The 23,883-nt window shown below is 48.4% G+C and overlaps 1 protein-coding gene across 1 annotated transcript in view; it reads right to left on the minus strand.

The window, feature by feature from the left end:
• CSMD2 (CUB and Sushi multiple domains 2) overlaps window positions 1-23,462 on the minus strand; it is a 316,793-nt gene extending 293,331 nt beyond the window's left edge. Inside the window, exon 1 of the mRNA XM_054170896.1 lies at window positions 23,182-23,462. Within this exon, the coding sequence (XP_054026871.1) occupies window positions 23,182-23,338 (157 nt within the window). The 5' untranslated portion in view covers window positions 23,339-23,462. The remainder of the gene's footprint in view (window positions 1-23,181) is intronic.
• Window positions 23,463-23,883: the final 421 nt, after the last annotated feature.

The raw sequence follows: 23,883 nt of genomic DNA on the forward strand, positions 1-23,883 counted from the left end.
AACCTTCTCCCCCCAAAAGAGCACACCACAACCTTCTCCCCCCAAAAGAGCACACCACAACCTTCTCCCCCCAGAAGAGCACACCACAACCTTCTCCCCCCAAAAGAGCACACCACAACCTTCTCCCCCCAAAAGAGCACACCACAACCTTCTCCCCCCAGAAGAGCACACCACAACCTTCTCCCCCCAGAAGAGCACACCACAACCTTCTCCCCCCGAAAGAGCACCCCACAACCTTCTCCCCCCAAAAGAGCACCCCACAGCCTCCCTCCCTGCCTTGAACAATTCACCTTTATGAACCCTATTTTCAAATAAGCACTGTTTGGGCTGCCATCTAAATAGGAAAAATGTTCCTTTCCCCAGTGTGTTGACTGTTTTGAATCATTTATCAGCCACTAATTACACTTCCTTCCACAGCAGTCAGAACCCATTCCAGACAATCACAAGCAGTAAGCAGATTCCCCACCGCCTGCCTCTGCCTCTCCGGCTCACACCATTTAAGCGAACAAACAGGGGCAGTACCTTCACACTTCATAAATCTAAGCCTTGTTTCCCTAAGTATTCACCTTTTCATAGTTTTAACTTAACCCACAGTCTTCTATCAAAGCCTTCTGGGTAATAAATAATGCAGGGACATTCCATTAACTATAACTTTTAATCAAAAGCCAGTGGATCCGAGAGCATCATCAAGGGGATGATTTATGCCTCAGATAGCCAGCGCCTCTTCCTCTCTGAACACAGAGTGATAAACCAAAGGATGCAAGGGCAAAGAAACATGCATTTTATCTGAATCCAGCTCGTGCTGCTGCTGCCAAGCCCACCAAAAGAAAAGAGCCAAAAGAATTATAACATCCCCCTCAAATCAAAAGCAGTCTGTGAGTTTTCAGCGGGATGGCACAGGGCTGCGATACCGCAAATCAAACGCATTGCTCCCGAAACCAGCTCAGTCACCTCCACTTCCCTGGAGAGAGACATCACTTCCTTTCCCTTCCAACAGTCTTTCACTCCTACTCTGTCATCACTTTCTGTCCCTTCCAGTGCTGCCCAGGCTTTCAGGCTGTTATTGCAGGGATCTGTTGCATTTCGGCCTTGTTCCAGCCGTAGCGTAGCGTTCCCATTTTAAAGGCTGCCCAAGTAGAAGGAAGAGAGGAACAGAAAAGATGGAGTGAAGATGCTGCACTAATGGATTTAGCTTGTCCCATGTGCTCCCTTCCTTCTTCCTCTCCACACCAAAAATGTTTCTCTTGGAACATTAAGCAAATCTCATAGATTCATAGAATGGTTTGGGGTAGAAGGAACCTTAAGGATCATCTGGCTCCAACACAGGGACCTCTTCCTCTAGACCAGGTTGCTCAAGGCCTCCTCCAGCCTGGTCTTGAACACATCCAGGGAGGAGGTATCCACAACCTCCCTGGGCAGCCTGTTCCTGTGTCTCACCACCCTCATGCTGAAGAGCTTCTTCCTAAGCTCCAGTCTAACCCTGCTGTCCATCAGCTTCAAGCCATCTCCCCTTGTCCTGTCTATAGACACCCTTATGCAAAGTCCCTCTCCAGCCTTTCTGCAGGTTCCCTTCAGGCATTGGAAGGCAGCTCTAAGGTCCCCCTTGAAGTCTTCTCTCCTCCAGCCTCATATCTATCCTTCTAAATTCTCTAGAAATGCAAAAGCACCTACACAGGAGCAAAGGCACCTGCCACTGGAAATCCTGAGGTCAACAGATCCAAAAGTGCTGCAAAGGACAATTATGGAGTAAATGAACCCAACCTGTTCAATGCTTCCTTCTTCAGTGATGTTTCTGAACCCCCACTGAGGCTCTGGACCGCTTGAAAAGTCAACTCAGAGATTGGACAGAGTGCTTCTGCTAAGCCTGAGCCTCAGCTAAACACTGCCTCATGCATGTGGCTGGGATGCCAACTGTCACCTCCACCAGTACATCCCCACCTCCAGGCCAAGCTAACCTCCTTGGAAGAAAGGATTTTCTGCTTTATTATGCTTTGGGTTTATATTTCATGACTGAACCTTGAAAGGCCAGAGACATCCAACAGCAAGGTCAGAGCTGTTCTGACAACGCTAGAGAGAAAGAAGGAAACATCCAATCTCAGGTAACATCAAAAGGCCTTGCAGGACTAAACTTGAAATCACAAGAACATGACAGTGCACATATGTCCTGTCTTCCAGCTGCACTGCAGCCTGCTGACATGCTGAGAGGCCACAGACTTCAGCTGCTGCAAAGTGATGCCTCATTTGGCTAAGCTAGGAAGTGCCTCCCTGAGTGCAGTGGTCATAATATCATCACAGCAGCTGCCAGATCATCCCTTGAGGCTGAAGTCCTCTGTCCTTAACAGAAGGAAGGGACCGTGACATGCTGACCTGACACAGGCTGTCCCCTGCCAGCCTGCATCATTCCTACCCTGAAATGACCTGGAACAGAAGGGGCTTCACTTTTTGTGTGCCTCTGCTATAAGGATAGGCTGAGGGAGCTGGAGAAGAGAAGACTTCAGGGTGAAATTAGAGCTGCCTTCCAATGCCTGAAGGGATCCTCCAGGAAGGTACAGAGGGACTTTTCTTGAGGGTGTCTAGAGATAGGACAAGGGAGGATAGTTTGGAGCTGGGGGACAGCAGGGTTAGACTGGAGCTCAGGAAGAAGTTCTTTCAGTACAAGAGAGCTGAGACTCTCAAACAGGTTGCCCAGAGGTTGTGGCTGCCTCCTCCCTGGGGGTGTTCAAGGCCAGGTTGGGAATCTAGTTGGGAAGTGTCCCTGTCCACGGCAGGGGTGTTGGAGTAGATGATCTCTCAGATCCCTTCCAACCTGAGCCATTCTATGAAATGAACAGGCTGCTATCAGAAGGGGGATTCAAACCCCCCCACCTGCTGTGTAGCTGGTAAGAGCTCAAGCTGCTGTGTAGCGAGTGCCACAACACACACTGCTGCTGCTGCCTTATCAAAGAGACATCTCAGTGTCGTGCTGGCTTTCCCCAGGTGCAGGCTGTGTCTTCCTCACTCACTCCTGCAGATTTATGTGCCACTTACCCATCTGTAAAGCTCCCAATCTAAACAGAATCAAAGCCAGCTAGAGAACAGGACAAGTGTTTAGGAGTAAAGAATTGCACGCAGTGAGGGGAAAGGGAGATGGATTCCCTCTTTCACTGCTAGAAAGGGAGGCAGGAGGACTTCAGGACTAATAAATAATAGAAGATATTAATAAGTTACTCTGAAGTTGTTTTAATAAAGCATCTAGAAAATCCCTGGTAAGACATCCTTCCTATTACAAGCAGGACCAAAGTAAATAGAGAAATCTCTGTTCATCAAGACATTAATGAATATGGATTTTCCTCACTATTTACAGCAGTGATTTGCAAATCCATTGCATTTTACTTGCACTAACTCATGTTGGGTGGTTGGAGAGATGCAGGCACACACACACACAGAGCTCCATACAGCACCTAATCCAATACCCAGAGAAATGGACACCACCTTGGAGAACTTCTCAAACATCATAACAAAGACAACTTTGCTTGGCCAGGACTGATGAGGAGTTTAAAATGACTAAATTAATTACACAGAATGCAAGGGCCTGCAGTGATAGGGTGAGAGGGAATGGATTGGAGCTTGAGGAGAGCAGAGTTAAACTGGAGGTTAGGAAGAAATTCTTTCCAGTGAGGGTGGTGAGACACTGGAACAGGTTACCCGGGGAGGCTGTGGATGCTCCCTCCCTGGAGGTATCACAGTATCACTAAGGTTGGAAGAGACCTCAAAGATCATCAAGTCCAACCTGTCACCACAGGCCTCATGACTAGACCATGGCACCAAGTGCCACGTCCAATCCCCTCTTGAACACCTCCAGGGATGGTGACTCCACCACCTCCCTGGGCAGCACATCCCAATGACGAATAACTCTCTCGGTGAAGAACTTTCTCCTCACCTCCAGCCTAAACTTCCCCTGGTGCAGCCTGAGACTGTGTCCTCCTGTTCTGGTGCTGGTTGCCTGGGAGAAGAGACCAACCCCTTCCTGGCTACAACCACCTTTCAGGTGTTCAAGGCCATGCTGGATGAGGCTTTGAACAACCTGGGCTGGTGGGAGGTGTCCCTGCCCATGGCTGGGGGGTTGGAACTGGATGATCTTTAAGGCCCTTTCCAACCCAACCCATTCTATGAATCTTGTCACCAAGCCTCAGTTTTCCCAGTCTTCCTTGAAAACAGAGTAACAAAGACCACACTGATTGCTCATCTGGAAGGCTCCTGAAACATGCACTGCCCAACAAAGCAGTGAAATGGGCTCTGCCTGCTCTGCCTGGATCACAGGAGAAGAGGTTGTTTGCACACTCTGCTGACCTACAGAGATAGTGTTTAGCCAGGCAAGAAGAGTTTGGTGGTTCAAAGAACATACACAGAAAGAAAGAAACCCCTGAGCCTTTGAACAATGAACAAAGCACAGGAATCTTGTCAACAAGGCCAAAGATACTGCAGCTCATTCTGCTTTGAACTGAGTTGAGCTTCATCACCACAGTGACTAGAGGTTTACCACACTGGCATCTCTTTGTACTCACTTGAAGCCAGACATGGGGACTCAGGAATTCACATTCCTCATGTCAACTGAAGATCTGTTTCTTCTCACTCTATGCCATGCAATAAATGTCATGTAAGTCCTAAACCTGATGGTTGCCCAGGATGGTGGTGGAGTCACCATCCCTGCAGGGAGGTCAAGAAAACTGTGGACATGGCACTTCAGGACATAGTTCAATGGTCATGGTGGTGCTGGGATGACAGCTGGACTGGATGATCTTGGAGGTCTTATGCTTTGGGACATGGTTTAGTGGGCATGGTGATCTAAGGTTGATAGCTGGACTCAATGATCTTGAAGGTCTTTTCCAAGCCCAACAGTTCCCTGTTTCTAGGCGGTTTGTAAGCCCCCCCCACACCACAGCAATCTTTAGCTGCTACCAGGCGGCTCTCAGCTCATCTGATATTCTTTTTTTGCAGGGCAAGAGCAGAAAGCTGTCTGTAGGTATTTCAAGGAAGCCTGAAGGTCAAGAAATTAAGAACAAGGCTTTGCAAAGCCTGATGAAAAGAGGCTGTAGTATCTTTCATCACAAATTACCATTCCAACCAGCTCCCTGACAGCCAGCGGCACCGTCCCCAGCGCCAGGCTCGCTGCGATGCTGTGACGTTGCTAGGCACAGTTGCTAGGCAAAGGCACACATGCAGCAGCTCAAGTGCTGCTTCATTACAGGACAGCCTCAACAAAAAACAACCAAGACAAGAGAGGGGGGGGAAAAGGAAAACAAACACCAAAACCCACCCCTGGTTTTATCTATACAGAGACAGTTCTTTGCATGCCGAAAAACTACTTGGAGTTCGGCGGTGGTGCAGACAAAGGCAGCTTGGCTGCTGTGTGGCTTTCATCAGGAGGCACAATTCATTCCCTTCTTTGCCTTCCCAACATCCTTGTGCCTTTGGTATTCAGCAGCATCAACTGGTTGTGGGGCTTTCTGCTGAATACTGGGCATTGCAGGAAAGAGAGGGAAGAGGTTTGGAAGAGGCAGCAGGAGACACAAGGAGAGAAGTGATGTCCCCAGAGCAAAAAGGTTGGGACTATTCTTAGCAATGAGCCTCAGACACACAATTTGGAGCTGAATTCTGGCCTGGGGCTTGTTAGGAAGAGCGCTCAGAGGTGAGCCCCACAGGAATGTTTCCAGATACACAGAATGGCTTAGGTTAGAAGGGACCTTAAAGATCCTACAGTGCCAACCCCCCTGCCACAGGCAGGGACACCTTCCGCTAGGTGAGATTGCTCAAGGCCTCATTCAGCCTGGCCTTGAACACCTCCAGGGAGGGGGCATCCACAATCTCCCTGGGCAGCCTGTTCCAGTGTCTCACCACCCTCACTGTACAGAATTCCTTTATAGTGATCCTGCTGGTTCTGAACTGATGAACACTGAGCTGTTTTAATCAAAGGCAGAGGCTGCAGGAGTTTCCACACATCTCCAGGACACAGGATGTGGCCTCTCATCTCTAGCACTAGACACAGAGCAGAGAAGCTCTCATCCATCTGCTTGGAATCAAGTATTTTATCTAGAGGACACACTATTACCCACCTCCAGGACTAGGAGTATGGGGTGCTCCTAAAACAGAAATAATTGAAAGCTTAGCATAAAGATTAGAGCCATGGTGAGCCATTAATAAGGAGCAAATAAATGAACAATTACTTATAGAAATAGGAATGAGGCTGATCCCTTGGACAGGCTGCTCAGCACTTGTCTGCAACAGATCTTAGCCAGAATATTCTGCAATACATTAGCCAGATCCACATCACAAAGGTACATCATGATGCAAAGGACATCAGGCCACTCTGATCATTCCAGTGAAGGTTCCTCAAAGCCTGATGAGAATTCCTATCAACTCTTTCTCATCTCTGCTGGAAAACCCATTGGAGTTGTTTAAACCTACTAAAGCTGCTGTGATTCATGTTCCAGAATAGAGTCCAGAATGTTCTGACTGCTCTCAGTAGAACTACATTTCACCAGGTTAGTTTTCAGAGAATCACAGAATGGCTTAGGATGGAAAGGACCTCAGAGGATCATCTACTCCAACCTCTATTCCGTGGGCAGGGACACCTCTCAACTAGACCCAGAGCTCAAAGCTGGGATTCTCAAGATCCCTTTATGAGAGATCATAGAATTAAACCATAGAATGGCTTAGGTTGGAAGGGACCTCAGAGATCATCTCCTCCAACCCCTCCACCATGGGCAGGGACATCTCTCAACTAGACTCAGCTGCTCAACGCCTCACCCAACCTGGCCTTGAACACCCCCAGGGAAGAGGCAGCCACAACCTCTCTGGGCAGCCTGTGCCAGAGTCTCACCACCCTCATGCTGAAGAACAACTCCTTCAGATCCAGTCTAACCCTGCTCTCCCTCAGCTTCAAACCATTCCCCCTTCTCTTACACACCCTCATGAGAAATCCCTCTGCAGCCTTCCTGTAAACACTGTGACCTTCAAACCCCAAACCAGCCTGAACAACTGGGCTCCCTAATGCTTCAACAACTCCTCCCCTCGCCAGCAGCCCCTCATTCACTCATACAGACCAGTAATTGCCTGCAGAAGTTCACAGCTACCTCCTCCCTGCTGCAACTGGGCACCTCTTGCAGCCCTTCCGTTCCTGGAAGTCATTTGCTCAGCTCCGAGAAGTACCACACTTAGCCCAGTGTTCAGCCAGAATGGCCTCTTCTCAAGGGATGTAATTTCCTCCCTTCAAAACTTTGTTTCAAAATTGTCTCTTAATCAATTTTGACTGCTCCCTGAGCGCCACGACTCCTCTACATAGCCATTGTCAGCATAATAATACAACCAAGCACTTATGGAGCTATTTCCATCTTCAAAGCACTTCACAGGCATTAACCAATTAATGGATGTTCTGCCCATGCCGTCTCTAGTGGCAGTGACTGCCTCCCTGGGTTTTCTTCTGCCTTCCCTTCATGGCTTTTTGGTTGCCCCTGTGCCCTCTAATGGAATCCCACTGACGGTTGCCTTTCGCAGAATAGCTTTGGCTGGAAGAAGCCTTCAAGATCATTGAGTCCAACCTTTGACCCAGCACTGAGAGGTCACCACTAACCCATAGAAACACAGAATGGTGTAGGTTGGAAGGGACCTTAGGGATCATAGAAATCATGGAATTCTTAGGGCTGGAAGGCATCCCAAGGCTCAGCCTGTTCCAACCCCCCTGCCCTGGCCAGGGACACCTCACACTACAGCAGGTTGCTCACAGCCACATCCAGCCTGGCTGCAAACACCTCCAGGGATGAGGCTTCCACCACCTCCCTGGGCAACCTGTGCCAGGCTCTCACCACCCTCATGGGGAACAACTTCTTCCTAACATCCAATCTGAATCTCCCCATTTCTAGGTTTTTTCCATTCCCCTCAGTCCTATCACTCCCAAACACCCTCAGAAGTCCCTCCCCAGCTTTCTTGTAGGCCCCCTTTAGATATGGGAAGGCCACAAGCATCAACTCCAGTCTCTCCACCATAAACAGGGACCCCTCCCAGCCAGGCTCTGGAATGGGTTGCCCACAGAGGTTGTGAATGCCCCATCCTTGGAGGCCAAGTAGGATGAGGTCTTGAGCAGTCTGATCTAGAGGGAGGTGTCCTTGTCCATGGCAGGGTGTTGGAATTAGATGATCTTTATGGTCCCTTCCAACCCAAACCGTTCTGACTCTATGATCTCAGTTGGAAAAGACCTTGAAAATCAAGTCCAACCCTTCTCTAACTATACCAAGCCTGGTGTTAAGCCACATCCCTCAGTACCCCACCACATCACTGCCTCTTCAAAACACCTCCCTGAGGAGCCTGCCCCAGGCTTTGAGAGCCCTTTCAGCAAAGAAGTTTCTTTTCATATCCAGTCCTGGCGAGGTGTCAGAGAGATTGGGCAATTCCTTTGTGCAAGCCTTCACAACATCAGAATGAGTTCACCCAAGGACCACAAGTCCCTTTTCAAAAGGAACTTCAGTGGACCAGGTTTACAAACATTTCTGGATAACCTCAGAAGTGCAGACAGATGCCTTGTAGCCTTTACAAATGCACCTGAGCTTTGCAGCTCACATATCCTCTTATAAAACCCCACTGGGCAAGTGTACACTTATTTAGGCATCTAAACATCCTTGCAAATCTTGCCCCAGGAGTCCAAGACTCAATAAAAGCATTCAGGATGATTCAAAAGCTCCTTAAATCTGTACTTATTTTCTCTCTGCATCTGTAAAACAAAATCCACATTTGGGTGGTTTTTTTCCCCCCCCTGCTTCCAGTCCAGACATCTATAAAACCAGCACAGGGCAGCCAGGGCTTGCTGCTATGTCTGTGATTTTTCATGAGGGTTTCTAGAGACAGGACAAAGGGAGATGGTTTGAAGCTTAGGAAGCTCTCCAGTATGAGGGTGCTGAGACTCTGCAATAGGTTACCCAGGGAGGCTGTGGCTGCCTCCTCCCTGGAGGTGTTCAAGGCCAGGTTGGATGAGGCCTTGAGCAACCAAGTCTAGTTGAGAGGTGTCCCTGCCCATGGCAGGGAGGTTGGAGTAAATGACCTCTAACATCCCATCCAACCTGAACCATTCTCTGACTTACAGTCCACATTCTTTTTTCAACCAGATGGGCATTCAATAAGCAATGTGAATGTGGTGAGACCCTGGAATGGGCTGCCCAGAGAGGTTGTGGCTGCCTCCTCCCTGGGGTGTTCAAGGTCAAGTTGGATGAGGCTTTGAGCACTGGGTCTGGTTGAGAGGTGTCCCTGCCCATGGTGGAGAGGTTGGAGTAGATGATCTCTGGGGTCCCTTCCTAAGCCATCCTATGGTTTAATTCTATGATGTCTCATAAAGGAATCTTGGGAATCCCAGCTTTGAGCTCTGGGTCTAGTTGGGAGGTGTCCCTGCCCACAGGGTGGAGGTTGGAGTAGATGATCTCTAAGGTCCCTTCCAACCTAAGCCATTCTATGGTTTAATTCTATGATCTCTCATAAAGGAATCTTGGGAATCCCAGCTTTGAGCTCTGGGTCTAGTTGAGAGATGTCCCTGCCCAGGGGGTGGAGGTTGGAGTAGATGATCTCTGATGTCCTTTCCAATCTTAAGCCATTCTGTGATTCTCTGAAAACGACCCTGGTGAAATGTAGTTCTACTGAGAGCAATCAGAACATGCTGGACTCTACTCTGGAACATGAATCACAGCAGCTTTACTCTGTGGGTGCTTTCCAACCTAAACCATTCTATGGTTCAGTTCTAAGCTCTCTCCTACAGGAATCTTGGGAATCCCAGCTTTTTGGGAATCCCAGCTTTTATCCCTCTCTCACAAGCCTGGTTGTTTTTTTCCTCCTGAGAGTTCCTCTCAACCTGAGGACTGAAATGAAAGCTCAGCAAAGGGACCCCAAGGTTGGCACAGCCCCCTGCACACAGGCTCCACTCAGGAGCAGCCTTTTCCCCTCTGCCTGCTCCACAAGGTGCTAATTATTATCTCCAGACCCCAAATATTATTATTTTTTTCAATTTGTATTTCAATTATTTTCCAGCAAAAGAATATTTGCATTTAAATGGCTTATCCACTGGGCTCAAACAAACTCATTTTCATTTCAGGTGTTAGGACTCCTTTATCTCAAGGAAAGAAAAAAAAAGGAGCAAAGTTAAGAAGGGTGAAATAAGGTTCAAGGTGAAATCCATCCCCCAAGTGGTGGAGGAGGTCTGATTCAAAGATTTCCTCATGATAAAGTTTCATTATTAGTCTCTATTCCCCTGGTTGCCTAATCCATGTCACCAGGAAAAGACCTAAAAGTAGCTCCAATTTCATTTGCCATTATCAGGCACGAAGCTGTGTGTCCAGCTAGAAAGTTCAATGCTCCCCCAAGGACAGGAAGAATGGACTTGGCCCCAAGAGACATCTCTGACCCAGCTGCAAATCTCAGCCTGCTAATAATTTAGAAGACCTCAGTCCCTGAAATTCCCACAGGATTAATTTCATCATTCCATTGATGGAGAAGTGACAGATTAAAGAGAATACTGCAGAGGCTATAGCTTCTTCAGAGAGAATCACAGCATCACACAATGTTAGGGCTTGGAAGGGACCTCCAGAGATCATCAGGTCCAACCCCCCTGCTAAAGCAGGATCAGCTAGGGCAGGCCACACAAGAACACATCCAGGTTGGCCCTGAAAGCCTCCAGAGAAGGAGCCTCCACAAGCTAAGCTTAGAGGGAGTTGCAAGCACTCTTTTTCCCTCCTCCTCGCCATGTTTCAGTTCCTAGCTTACATCTTTAAACATCAATGGAGCGATCTGAGTACATTTTCATGTATTTCTAACCACAGGGAAAGCACAGAAGTTAAGACAAGTCTACCCTACACTTCTGGTAGTTGCAAGGAAGCCACTGTTCCTTTTCAGCACCTGAGGCTCAGAAACAGAGACACTGAGAAGTTCTGTAGGAGGTGACGCAGAGCTGACTTCAAGCATTCACCTCACTGCAGTGAGCAGGGTCTTAAACCTTCAGATGGAAAAAATCATTACAATAAAAGCATCACCCTGACAGGGATATTAAACCTTCAGATGGGAAATAATAATAGTAGTAATAATAAAAACATCATCCTGAGTAAGCAGAGACACCACTGATTATCACAGGGCTGGAGCACATCGCTTACGGGGACAGGCTGGGAGAGTTGGGGCTGTTCAGCCTGGAGAAGAGAAGGCTCAAGGGATACCTCAGAGCAGCCTTCCAGCACCTGAAAGGGCTACAGGAGAGCTGGGGAGGGACTTGGGACAAGGACTTGGAGTGATAGGATGTAGGACAAAGAGAAATTCCAGTAATTGGAGTGGGCTACAAGAAAGCTGAGGAGGAGCTTTGAATAAGGGCTTGAAGTGATAGGGTGAGAGGTGATGGCTTTGAGCTGGAAGAGGGCAGATTTAGACTAGAGATTAGGAAGAAATTCTTTACAATGAGGGTGGTAAGACTCTGGAACAGGTTGCCCAGGGAGGTTGTCGGTGCCCTCTTCTTGGAGGTGTTCAAAGCCAGGCTGGATGAGGCCGTGAGCAATCTGGGCTAGTGGGAAGCATCCCTGCCCATGGCAGGGGGGTTGGAACTGGATGGCCTTTAAGGTCCTTTCCAACCCAACCCATTCTCTGAATCTCTGAATTAAAAACCCTTCCCTCTCCCAGCACAACTCTCACTTCCTCAGGCTCTCCAAAGGGAAGCACTCTGTGTGTTCACGAGTGCTCTGAGATCTTCCAACAAAACCCTCTGCCAGGCATTTCTGTTTCAACAGCTTGCACTTGCATTATCATATTTGAATTACAAAAAGAGGCAAACAGAAGGCAATTTCTCTTGGGAATTTTTGTTGGGATATAAATTCCATTCCCCCCCCCCCCCCTTGAATCTGTTAACAGCACTTCCACAGTCACTTCCTTTAAGGATTGCTGCACTTGATATTTATTACCTCACACCTTCTTGTCACCTTGAGCAATCAGTGAAAGTCACCAGGAGCTGACAGTACACAGAGAAGTGAACAAACCACATGTGCCCTAAACAATAAATAGCTACAGAAGTCTTCTAACAGATTACCTGTAGAAATAGGGGAGCGCTGCAATTATATTCCAGTTTCTCAGTCCCTTTACAGATGAATTTCATATCCAACAGCAAAGCCAGAAGTCCTCATGGAAAACCATCAGCTCTAACAATAAATATCCTTCTGTCCAAACAATCTTGGCAGCTGGTAGACGTTCTGCTACTACAAACCCAGACTTTTTATCCTCATGCTAGCATCAAGTGGAGTGTGGCCAGCAGGGCAAGGGAGAGGATTCTGCCTCTTTGCTCTGCTCTGCTGAAACCACACCTCAGCTCTAGTGTCCCCATCATAAGAAGGGCACAGAGCTGCTGGAGGAGGCCACAAAGATGATTCAGAGGCTGCAGCACCTTTGCTATGAGGACAGGCTGAGGAGCTGGCATTGGAGAGCCTAGAGAAGAGAAGACTCTGAGAGGACCTCAGAGCTGCCTTCCAATACCTGAAGGGATCCTACGCAGGAAAGCTGCAGAGGGACTTTTCCTGAGGGTGTCTACAGACAGGACAAGGGGAAATGGTCTGAAGCTGAGGGAGAGCAGGGTTAGACCAGAGCTGAGGAAGAAGTTCTTTAGCACAAGGATAGTTAGACTCTGGATCAGGTTACCCAGGGAGGTTGTGGCTGCCTCTTCCCTAGGGGTGTTCAGTGCCAAGATGGATCAAGCCTTGAGCAGCTGAGTCTAGTTGAGAAGTGTCCCTGCCCATAGTGGGGGAGGTTGGAGCAGATGAGCTCTGAGGTCCCTTCCCACCTAAGCCATATTATGATCCCATGACACAGTTTCTGCATCCTGTGACCTCCAGCTACATTGGGAGTGGTGTGGCTCAGTTGGTAGCACATAAGACCTTTAATGGGGAAGGTCATGAGTTCAAGCCTGCAGTGGGCACTAGTGTCCTCCCTACTCTAGTCATGAGGTCTGTGGTGACAGGTTGGACTCGATGATCTTTGAGGTCTCTTCCAACCTTAGTGATACTGAATACTGAATACTAACTACCAAAAAACCTCACAACTTGCTGCCACTGCCATTAAGATTATATTGTACTATTTCATTCCCCACAGCCCCCCCACTCTCTGCCATTCATTTAAAACCTCATTTTCACCCTCAGACATATTCTATTTAATCTTAGTTTTCAATCCCAGAAGCAAATCAATACTTTTCTTCTTCAATCTGCATTGCTCTCAATCAAACAGTTAACAAGGGGTGAACGGCATCGACTGGTGGTAGGTTCAAATTGGGTGTGTTTTTGTGGTGTCTCCTTTGCTAACTGCACTCATGGAAAAAGGAGGGAGAAAAACTCCCCATAATAGCCCTCAGCATTTTATTCCTAAGCAAAGAAAAAAAACAGGGGGGAGAAAAAAAAAAGGGCAGTAATTTGTTCTCTAATTTAATACTGCCACAGCACTTAGTAGGAACAAATGACAAAGCCTTCCATAAAACATCCTTTTCTGGAGCACTTTACATCCAGTGGAACACGCTTGCCTCTCTCAAGAGGACTTCTTTCAGCTGGAACCAACCCCCCCACCTGCTAAAGCAGCATCAGCTAGGGCAGGCCACACAAGAACATGTCCAGGCTGGCCTTGAAAGCCTCCAGAGAAGGAGACTCTGCAAGCTAAGCTTAGAGGGAGTTGCAAGCACTCTTTTTTCCCTCCTCCTCACTATGTTTCAGTTCCTAGCTTACATCTTTCATTTCCCAGCTTACATCACTGGACAGTTGTTGGAAGGTGTCCAGAGAAGGGCAACAAAGCTGGGGAGGGGTCTGGAGCACAGCCCTGTGAGGAGAGACTGAGGGAGCTGGGGTTGCTTAGCCTGGAGAGGAGGAGGCTCAGGGGAGACCTTCTTGCTCTCTCCAACTCCCTGAAGGGAGGTTGTAGCCAGGTGGGGGTTGGTCTCTTCTGCCAGGCAACCAGCACCAGAACAAGAGGACACAGTCTCAAGCTCTGCCAGGGGAGGTTTAGGCTGGATGTTAGGAAGAAGTTCTTCCCAGAAAGAGAGATTGGCCATTAGAATGTGCTGCCTAGGGAGGTGATGGAGTCACCGTCACTGGAGGCGTTTAGGAAGAGCCTGGATGAGGCACTTGGTGCCATGGTTTAGTTGATGAGATGGTGTTGGGTGATAGGTTGGACTGGATGATCTCAAAGGTCTTTTCCAACCTGGTTAATTCTATTCCATTCTATAAACATCAATGGAGCAATCTGGGTACACTTTCATGTATTTCTAACCACAGGGAAAGCACAGAAGTTAAGACAAGACTACCCTACACTTCTGGTAGTTGCAGGGAAACTTCTTTCAGCTGGAACCAACTCAGCTGTTTATGAAGAGGTAACAGCATCATGGACCTTGCGAGGTTCTCTCTTGTACCTTAGATTTTGCCAAGGTAAAGAAAGCAGCAGTGTGTAAGCTACTGAAAGCAGACACCTTGGGCTATGAGATGCTCATGCCAAAGAGCAGATGTTCCACCTTCACGATCAAGACCTGAGAACTTCATTCAAAAGCCAGCAGTGGTTTCCCTACAGTGTGAGGACCATTTGTAGAATCATGGAATGCTGAGGGAGTTGGAAGGGATATCTGGAGAGCATCAAGCCCATCCCCCTTACCAGAGCAGGATCACCTGGGGCAAGTCACACAGGTATGCACCCAGATGGGGTTTTGAAAGTCTCCAGAGAAGGAGATTCCACAACCTCTCTGTGCAATCTGCTGCAGGGCTCCAGCACCCTCACAGTGTAGAAGTTTCTCCTCATGTTGAGGTGGAACTTCCTGCATTCCAGTTTGTGTCCCCTGCCTGCTGTCCTATCACAGGCAACCCCTTTAAAAGAGCCTGGCCCCTTTTTAACACCCACCCCTCAGATGTTTATAAACATTAATAAGATTCCCTCTCAGTCCTCTCTTCCCCAGGCTAAACAGCCCCAGGTCTCTCAGCCTGTCCTCCTCAGACAGATGTTCCCGTCCTCCACCACATGCTCCCCAGCATATCAGCACCTGATACATTTTCCTTAAAGCACCCTAATTAAAGCACAGAGATCCCAACCCAGCTCTTTTACCACCCACGATGGAGCCTTCCAAAAAGGGAGTAACCCTGCAGAGGAGTCAGCATGCAGGTGACTGACTGTCCCCTCTTCGACCTTTGCAGGATGGGTGTTAAACTCCACACAAAAGAGGAAGCCCAAACATTATCAGGGACAAATTTCCTCCCCTTCAAACATTTATTATTTCAGCAGGTAGACTTCCTTTTGATTTTAATAGAGTCCTCCAAGTGGTGCTTAACTTTAATGAACCCACCCTGGGATGGTGGCTGACAGATGTCCAGCGTCCACAGTCGGTGCCTAACCTTTCCCTAATGGAGGCAAAACAACACTAGAAGGATATAAACAATATGCTGCAGGAGGCAAGGAGCATCTTTTTAAATGGCATCAGCTTTGGAAAAGGACCAACCTTCATTACCCTTCCTCCTTCTGAGGAAGGAGATTTCCTTAAAAATATATGTATACATTTTTGTATCATTATTCAGGGGTTCAAATGGGAAAGGAACACTGAATTGTGCCTTAGTGACAGAAGAAATGAGCTTCCATTTTCTGTACCTCCAACTTGGCTTTAACTGCTCACCAATGTCAGATCAAGCCTCTGCCTAACAAAGGACCAGAACTTCCTTTGCCCTGCAGCAATGAGAAGAGGGAAGAATCCTGCTGCTAATAATGGAGTTACAGGAACATGAAGGAAGCAGGACTGGAGAAGAGAATGAGACTCAGCACAGCCTCACATTTTCAAGCTGCAGGAGCAGCTTTGCTGAAAGATGCTTAAACTGCCAGCCAGCATTGCTCATGTCAGCTACAGCTGGGCAAAAGCCCTCCTTGCAGGAGCTTGGGAGCACACACAGGCAAAAGCAGAGTGAAGGGAGAGGTAACAACACATGAGGGACTGCACAGCAGCAGAGCATCCCCGAAGGGAAGGTTCTGCAGCAAACTTTCTGTGAAGGAAAAGCCAACTCAGATGCTAAGGAAATCCACTCCTCCTGCTCCTTCAAGGGAACCAGCTCCACCTCAGATGCTCTGGTTCCAAAAGCAATGACACAGATACCATGGGGGGAGCAAATGTAGATTAGATAGGTAGGTAGGTAGGTAGGTAGGTAGGTAGGTAGGTAGATTTCAAACTCTGCTTTCACCAGGTTAACCAAAACGCTAAACTGCTGATAACAGGAACCAAATCAGGGGGAGGAAAATAAAGTTCCCTGTTTGATCTCTCCCATCCTCAAGAAATTTCTCTTCACAACACATTATATACAGCACCATTTTTCCACTCTACACACAAGCTCGAGCTCACAAAATTTAAGCAACTACTTCAAAGCCAAAGACTCTGTGGAAGGAAGGTTAAAAACCTGAAGGTTCAGACCATCCTCTCTGCCAGTGCTCTGCTTTTGCTAAAGACCTGTATCCAAATCCCTGATGCTTTTGGCACACTCTTAGTCTGCTCCAAGTCTCCTACCTCCCCCCCTCCTCTGCACTGGAGTTTGCTTTGCTTTTAAAAGCTTCACTGCAGCCTGTTGATAAAAGGCACAAGAGTGGATGGAAACACCCCCAAAACCCCCACCCTGTACAAGAGACAGAGCAAAAAATCAGAGGAGGAGCTGAGCAACCTGTGCAAATCCTTGCTGGAACCAAAGCTGCATTTAGTTGTGTTTCTGAATTGTTGGGGTATTGGGGTTGGTTGTGGTTTTTTTTTGCTCTGACTGCTTCTTGAAGCTCAACAGCAGACAGACAACTTCCACCTCAGAAAGTCGTTCACCAAATTGTACACGAATCCCAAATCGTACATGAAACGCTTGAATTCATTCCCTGCAATCAAGGGAGAGATCCAAAGGCATAAAAAGTTGTGTAGCTAATCAACCTGGTGCAATTTGTATCTGCTGAAAGCTTTTCACAAACATCCCAAGACCTCCCTGCAGAATAAATCTGTAAATCACTGCAGGGTTTTGCAACGTCTGCTCCTCCCCACGATACAGACAGGGAAGTGAAATAGGATGGCCAAGGTCCACACTCTTGAAGGCTTTAAGTGCCAGCAGCCATGGAAAACACAGCAAGAACTGGGCTGTAATGACTTCTGTAAGACAAGGAAGCATGCAAAGGACAGGAGAGCACTGAACCAGGAAACCCCCAGCAGAGGTTCTTTCTCTGGTTGCGATTAACTCATCTTCCTTACCCATGTCAGTGATTCTCAACCCTCCCAACACGAAGGCTCTGGGCACTGTCAGGGCCAGGCTGTGACTGCAGTTTGCTGGCCCAGCCTGTTGGTCTCCATCCTGTTAAACTGACAGCTGAGAAGCAGCTGAACTCCTTACACTGAAAGAAATGTATGGGGGCACTAAGGCAGGTGGATGGAACCCAAATAAAACCATTTCATCAAACCAGAACAGACTTCACATTCCAGAGAGCTAATGGAAGCCAGAGGCCAAAAGAACCAATCTGCTTTGTTTTGTTTTAAAATGTTCTGGATAAAGGCACCTTTATTTGATATTCATTGTTGTTTTATCTGCCTTGAAATGGGAACTGTGGACCTTCTGACAAATGGATTGAGAAATTGCTGGGTTTCAGTGTAACTGCTGTAAAATGCCTTCGCATCCTCCAGCACAGACAGAGCTCAGCTGCAGGGAGAAAGCATCTCCTAAAGATCTGGGAAGCAAGAGTGTGGCATTTCTGTGCTGCTCAGCACACAGTAATAGGCAGGACTGAGACCTAAAATCTCTTCCTAGTTCTGAAAGCAGCCTGCTGTGTGACCTTGGGCAAAGGTCTCAAGCTGTGCCAGGGGAGGTTTAGGCTGGATGTTAGGAAGAAGTTCTTCATAGAAAGAGATTGGCCATTGGGATGTGCTGCCCAGGGAGGTGGTGGAGTCACCATCACTGGAGGTGTTTAAAAAGAGCCTGGATGGGGTGCTTGGTGCCATGGTTTGGTTGATTAGGTGGTGTTGGATGATAGGTTGGACTCAATGATCTCAAAGGTCTCTTCCAACCTGGTTAATTCTATTCTATTCTAAAGCCTTCCTGCATCCAGCTCTGCCTCCTCCCTTCCCTGCCCTTAAAAGCCAAATGACTTTGGGCAGAGACTGCTCCTGCCCAGTGTCTCCTCTTGTAGGGCTGATAATGAAGCAGGAACATCTATGGAAGGAAAACAAAACCACGCAGAGGGAGCAGTGCTCCTGCAGCTGCTCAGAATGCATGCTACAAACACACTACCACCACATGTTGCACAGGGCTTTCTTTAAGTTCCTCCTCCTTTAACTCTCTAAATATCTGTTTCCCCCAAACCTCAACCTGAAGTAGATTTTTGCAGTCAACGATGGGGAAGGATTTTTCTGGTTTAATTACTCCCCTATCACACATCTCCCTGGCAACCACAGCTGCTCGAGGCCTCACACGTCCAAGACCTCTTCTCCTCTTCCAGCTCAAGGCACAGATCATCAGACCTCTCCATCCCCACAATTGTTTTGACCTCTAAGAAACTGCCTGCACCAGAAGGACTCTCCTTGCAGTCTCCAGTTCTCATTCCAGCCAGCAGACACCAGTAGTGTGCACACACAAGCCAGGCAGGCAGTTTGTTACCACAGTGATGCCTGCACCTCCTAAGGACAGGAAATTGCTGCAACCATTACTGCAAGGGACTGAATCATGGAATGCACTTGGCACTGGCAAGAAAGGATGAACACAATGTGAAATCACATTTAAGAAAGGGGTCAATCCCCCCGCCCCCAAAACAAACACTTTTCCACTTTCATGCAAGGGTGGTATATATTCAAATGACAGCCAAGCTTCCTGCAGCACACTGTCTCCATTCTGGCTGGCTGTGTCCATGGCAGCAGCAAAGAGACTGAAACAGAGTTAATCTGATTTCTTCAATCAGTGGGATTTTCCCCATCACACATTAACCACTCTCAGCTCAGTCTGCCACTGCATAGCATGGCACAGGCTCACAGATTTGGGCAGATTACTGCACTGCATCGTGTTTACTGCAAGCAAAGTGCATTGATTTCCATCACTGCACTCAGCTTCACTCCTCCAGAACCACTCTGTAAACACAAACTGTGGGTGCTACTAGCACTTCAAGTCTCTGTCTCTTGACTTCTTTGAAAGCAACATGCCAGTGCCTGCTTCTCAAAGGAGGTCTTCTCTGGTCTAGAGCTGCTGCAGGCTTCAGGAGGAGTTGGATGGAGGGACTCAGCAGGAGCACAGAGCAGTGCAATCTGGCATTTCCCAAACGTCTGAAGGCCACGTGGTGACCCAACCTCCTCTACACAGGTCAGTGGAGAGAAAGGGTCTTGACCCCATTCCCAACCACCTGATGGTCACTTGTAGCCCCACTGTGAAGCACTGAAGACCTGTGGACTAGATCACATACCCTCCAAGTCACAAGAGCAAGGAGGCAGGCACAGCAACACGATGCCTTCTGTGTTTCAAAGGTAAGGACCAAGAAGCCAGCCTGATGCCAAGCAAAAGAGCTGCACCCTCTGAACATCTGCACCCTCTGAACATCTGCACCCTCTACATGCTTTCCATAAATGACTACTTCCAGCAGCAAAAGGCAACAGCAGGACATGAATGAGTAGATGGGACTCATTCATTCCATGTCTCTCTGACATCCTCACTGCTCCAGCAATAGTAGGACTCAGATCAAAACAATATGCTCAGCTATTGCCATAATGCTGGGGCTTCATCATATGCCACAATCAAACGTAATCAGACTGCTGACTACTCATTTCCCTCCCTCCCCCAAAGAAACATCTATCCACCACTTCAGTTAGCAGTCTCATACCCTTAACCCCTTCAAAAACCCACACTCGAATCACCCAATATTTCACACTGGAATTCCTTCCCTAGCAGGCTAAGTGCCCGTGAATCACTCTTCAACCTGGGGAGGCTTAAGGCAACAGAAGAAAACAAAAGGCTGCTTTGCAACACCAAGAACTACACGGACATCAACATTCAGAACCAGCTTCCTGCTCCTCCCCTCTTCACTCCAACAGGCTGTCCCGAACTACTTTCTATCACCAAAAAAACACAAACAAACAAAGGGGAAAGTTACAATGAGCTTAAGCTGCTCAGCCCAGGTTTTGTTTTGAGTCATTGCACCCTCCCCTCTTCACACCAACAGGCTGTCCCAAACTATTTTCTAGCACGAAAAAACAAACAAACAAAGGGGAAAGTTACAATGAGCTTAAGCTGCTCAGCCCAGGTTTTGTTTTGAGTCACCGCACTCTCCCATAACCCAGTAAGAAACAAGATGCTGAGCAGTGAAGCTCAGTGTGTAAATAATGGTACAGAGAACCCCTTTGGAACAGGTCTTCAATAAGAAATTGTGTGTGTGTGTCTATCTCCAGCACTCCTAGCCAGGACATACCCCCCACACAGCTTCTAGTGCCCACACACAGCTAATGAGCCAGCAGGGAACAGAAAGGAAAACCATTCCTGGCTCTCACTGCTCTGACAATCAAGAAATGCACTTTCAGATTCATCATCCACGCTACTGCTGAGAGGCCATGCACAGACCACACTGATTCACACAATGGGTTGGGTTGGAAGGGGCCTTAAAGATCATCCAGTTCCAACCGTCCTGCCACGGGTGGGGACACCTCCCACCAGCCCAGCTTGCTCAAGGCTTCATCCAGCCTGGCCTTGACAGGGAGGAGACAGCCACAGCCTCCCTGGGCAACCTGTTCTAGTGTCTCCCCACCATCACTGTACAGAATTTCTTCCTCATCTCCAGTCTCAATCTGCCCTCTTCCAGCTCAGAGCCATCACTCCTCACCCTACAAGCCCCTTGCAGATTCAGCACCTGCACTGTTTCCAAGAGGCCAGGCAGGGATCGCTGTGATCTAGCAGCCACATCTCTGCACCTTTTAAACCAGCTGCATCATGACTGCACCCCTGAAACTAAAAGGGGAAAGTGTAATAAACATTTCCTCTCCCCCCACCCTGCACACACAGAGTGAATTCCAGCATAGCACAGACCAGCACCTTCCCCACGGCTCGCTCAGTCCTGTGCACGGACACAAGCTGCGGTCGTTATCGTGCCTCCAGACCCAGCAGCAGCTGAAGGAGGCACTTGCTTTCTGCTGGCTTTGAGAAGGACATCACCGGGCACAGGACGACTGACACAGCACAGCTGACGTGCTGCCAGGAGGATTTCTTTCCTTTTTTATTTTTCAGAGGGCCAGGACTCCTAACTGCTGGGTTTAGCCGTACAGCTCTACTGCCACACTATGGGTACGCTGGGTTATTACCATCCACACAAACCCCGGGAGCAGGAGAGGTTAGAATGAAGCCTCTTAGGACTCTGTTCTACAACAGAGGTTCAGGATCTGCTCCGCGAAGGTGCTAGAAGTCCCAGCCTGGACTAAACTTCCTTTCTGGAATTACACCCCAAAACCACCGTGGGCTCTGCCAGGGGAGGATGCATTCAGGCCCTACATGCTGGCTGTTCTGACAGCTAGCAGCGAGCCACTGATTGCAAAGTTGGCCTCTTGCTTTGACAAAAAGGTCATTATTGGGATCTCAGAATTTAAGAAGAGGAGCTATTGAGCAATGCCTCTAAGCTCTGATGCAAATAAAAGCATCTGAGGTGCAGAAAGCTTCTGCAGATCTGCTCACAAAACAGAGCACCAACCTCTGGGTGAAGGATCCAGAACAGACAGCACACTAAATGCAGAGAGAGAAGGGAGCCAGGGGCCTGAGAAGAAAGGGGCACACACTGACCAAGCAGATACAGAGAAGAGCCTGGAATATTTAGTGTTGGGCAAGCCACTGAGAGCTCAGAAGCTGTAGCCCCCTGCTAGAGTGAATCTTGTCTTCAGGTAGCTCTACATCGGTCTACTTGTATCAGAAAAGCACGACAGAAGCTGCTGGAATGGTTTCCTCTTGTGTACAGGGTAAATGTTCCTGCTAAAAGGGGAGGAACATTCACCACAAGCCTCACTCCCCCTTCATTAGGACTTGTAGGTCGGTTGGGTGTGTTTATACCCTTCCCAAATAAACACTTCCACTTAGCCAAACTCTTCAGGTCTACCGCAGGAGTACTCAGGAGGAGCAGTTAATATTAATTCTGGATCTCCTTTGAGGAAATCTGCCTTACATAATAAAACCCAGGGCTGCACCTCAAAGTTCCTCCTCCCCCTAAGAAAAAGAAAAAACCCCAAGCAGCTTTCACAGCCAGCAGCATCCAAACACACATTCCTCCAGCCTAAGATCCAGCAGACATGCCAAACATGACTTAGAAACTCTGGGAAAATCGGGGCACTGCACGGTGGTGAAAGAAGACACTGCCAAACACTCAGCTCTCCCACTCTTCCCCCTCCCACACACACACAGAGAAGGACAGTCCCTAAATATTTGCCGGTTTACACCAGAAATAAACTCCAGTCCTTAGATCTGCTTTTGCTACAAGGGCAGCTGCGGAAACTAAGGAGGAGACAGAAGGAAACTCCTCCCAGATCCAAGTCTTCTTTTGCTATCTTTCGAGTCAATAAATGTGTATTTCACACACCCCCAACCAAATAACCACCCCATGATGCTGGGGCCAAAGAGCTCGTTTTTTCAGACGATCATCAACTTGCAAGGCAGAAGGAATAAGGGGAAAGTGCTTCCATCTTCATGCAAGGTGTCCTAGATCTGTGTTCTCGGCTATGGGCGAACACTAGGGTGGTGGAATATTGAATTAAGATGCAAGGGAAGGACAGAAGGGGAAACTGTGATGGCATTTTTCACAGTCACCTTGCATCTCACGCAGCAACTGTGCACAAAGGATGTGACCCACCAGAGAAGGGGGAAGGAGATGACATAAAGCCACCTTTTATTGCCCCGTAGCTTCAAATTGTTGCTCCCAAAGGATCCAGGGCGGGGGGGGGAAACTATCTTGCACTAAGCTACAGAGACCTGAAGGAAATATCCTCCTTATGGAACGCTCCAGGGAAGCATGTGCTGCCACATGAGTGTGTGCAGACACACAGGGTGTCATCCTCACCACCACCACCCCCAACCCCCCAGCCCCCCTCCAGAGGATTAACAGTGGTCCTTTGATCGAAGGAACAGGAAGGGAAAGGCTCCTAAAGTTGCCAGCTTTCTCCATGACACTTACCAGTCACTGAGACAGCCAAGAGCCCCACGGAGAGCAGCAGCACCCGGCTCCAGGAGCTCACTTCCACCGTCATCAGAGCAAAGATCCCCAATTTCCCCCAGTTCCTTCCAAATCCGCAGCTGCATCCCGGCTTGTCCCATCCCCAGGAAGGTTGCATGTCAAAGGGCAGCAGGAATGGGGCGTGCTGGGGGCTGGTTGTTGTTGTTGTTGGGTTTTCCCCCCTTCTTCTTCCCCTTTGCAATTGGGATAGTCCTCGGCTTGGCTGGATGAAGAGGAGAAAGGAAAGAGGGGGTAAAAAAAAAATAATAAATAAAAAGGCAGGTCAGGCTTGTGATTTTTTTTTTTTTAATTATTATTATTCTTTTTTTCAGCCCAGGGAAAAAAAAAAATCCCACCGCATGGAAGGCTCTGAGCTTCTGCAGCTGGAATGAACCAAGTGTGGCAGCAGCTCGGGGAGAGGAGAGGCAAGGAAAGGAGAGGAGGGCTGGCTCGTCCCTCCCGGTGCCTGTCTCAGAGCCAGCTCCTCGGCAGCAGCAGCAGCACACAGTCCCCCGGGGATTTATACTTTTTTATTAGCCAGTTGATTAATCATTCCCCATATATTTGTTCTCCTCTTCGCTAAATGCTGGGGAGGGGAGAGGACGAGGGGGCTGTGGTGAGGGGCTGCTGTGCAGCCACCGAATAAGACCTCGCTTCACTTTG

Source organism: Dryobates pubescens, chromosome 20 (genome assembly GCF_014839835.1).
Source record: "Dryobates pubescens isolate bDryPub1 chromosome 20, bDryPub1.pri, whole genome shotgun sequence".
Classification (NCBI taxonomy): domain Eukaryota; kingdom Metazoa; phylum Chordata; class Aves; order Piciformes; family Picidae; genus Dryobates; species Dryobates pubescens.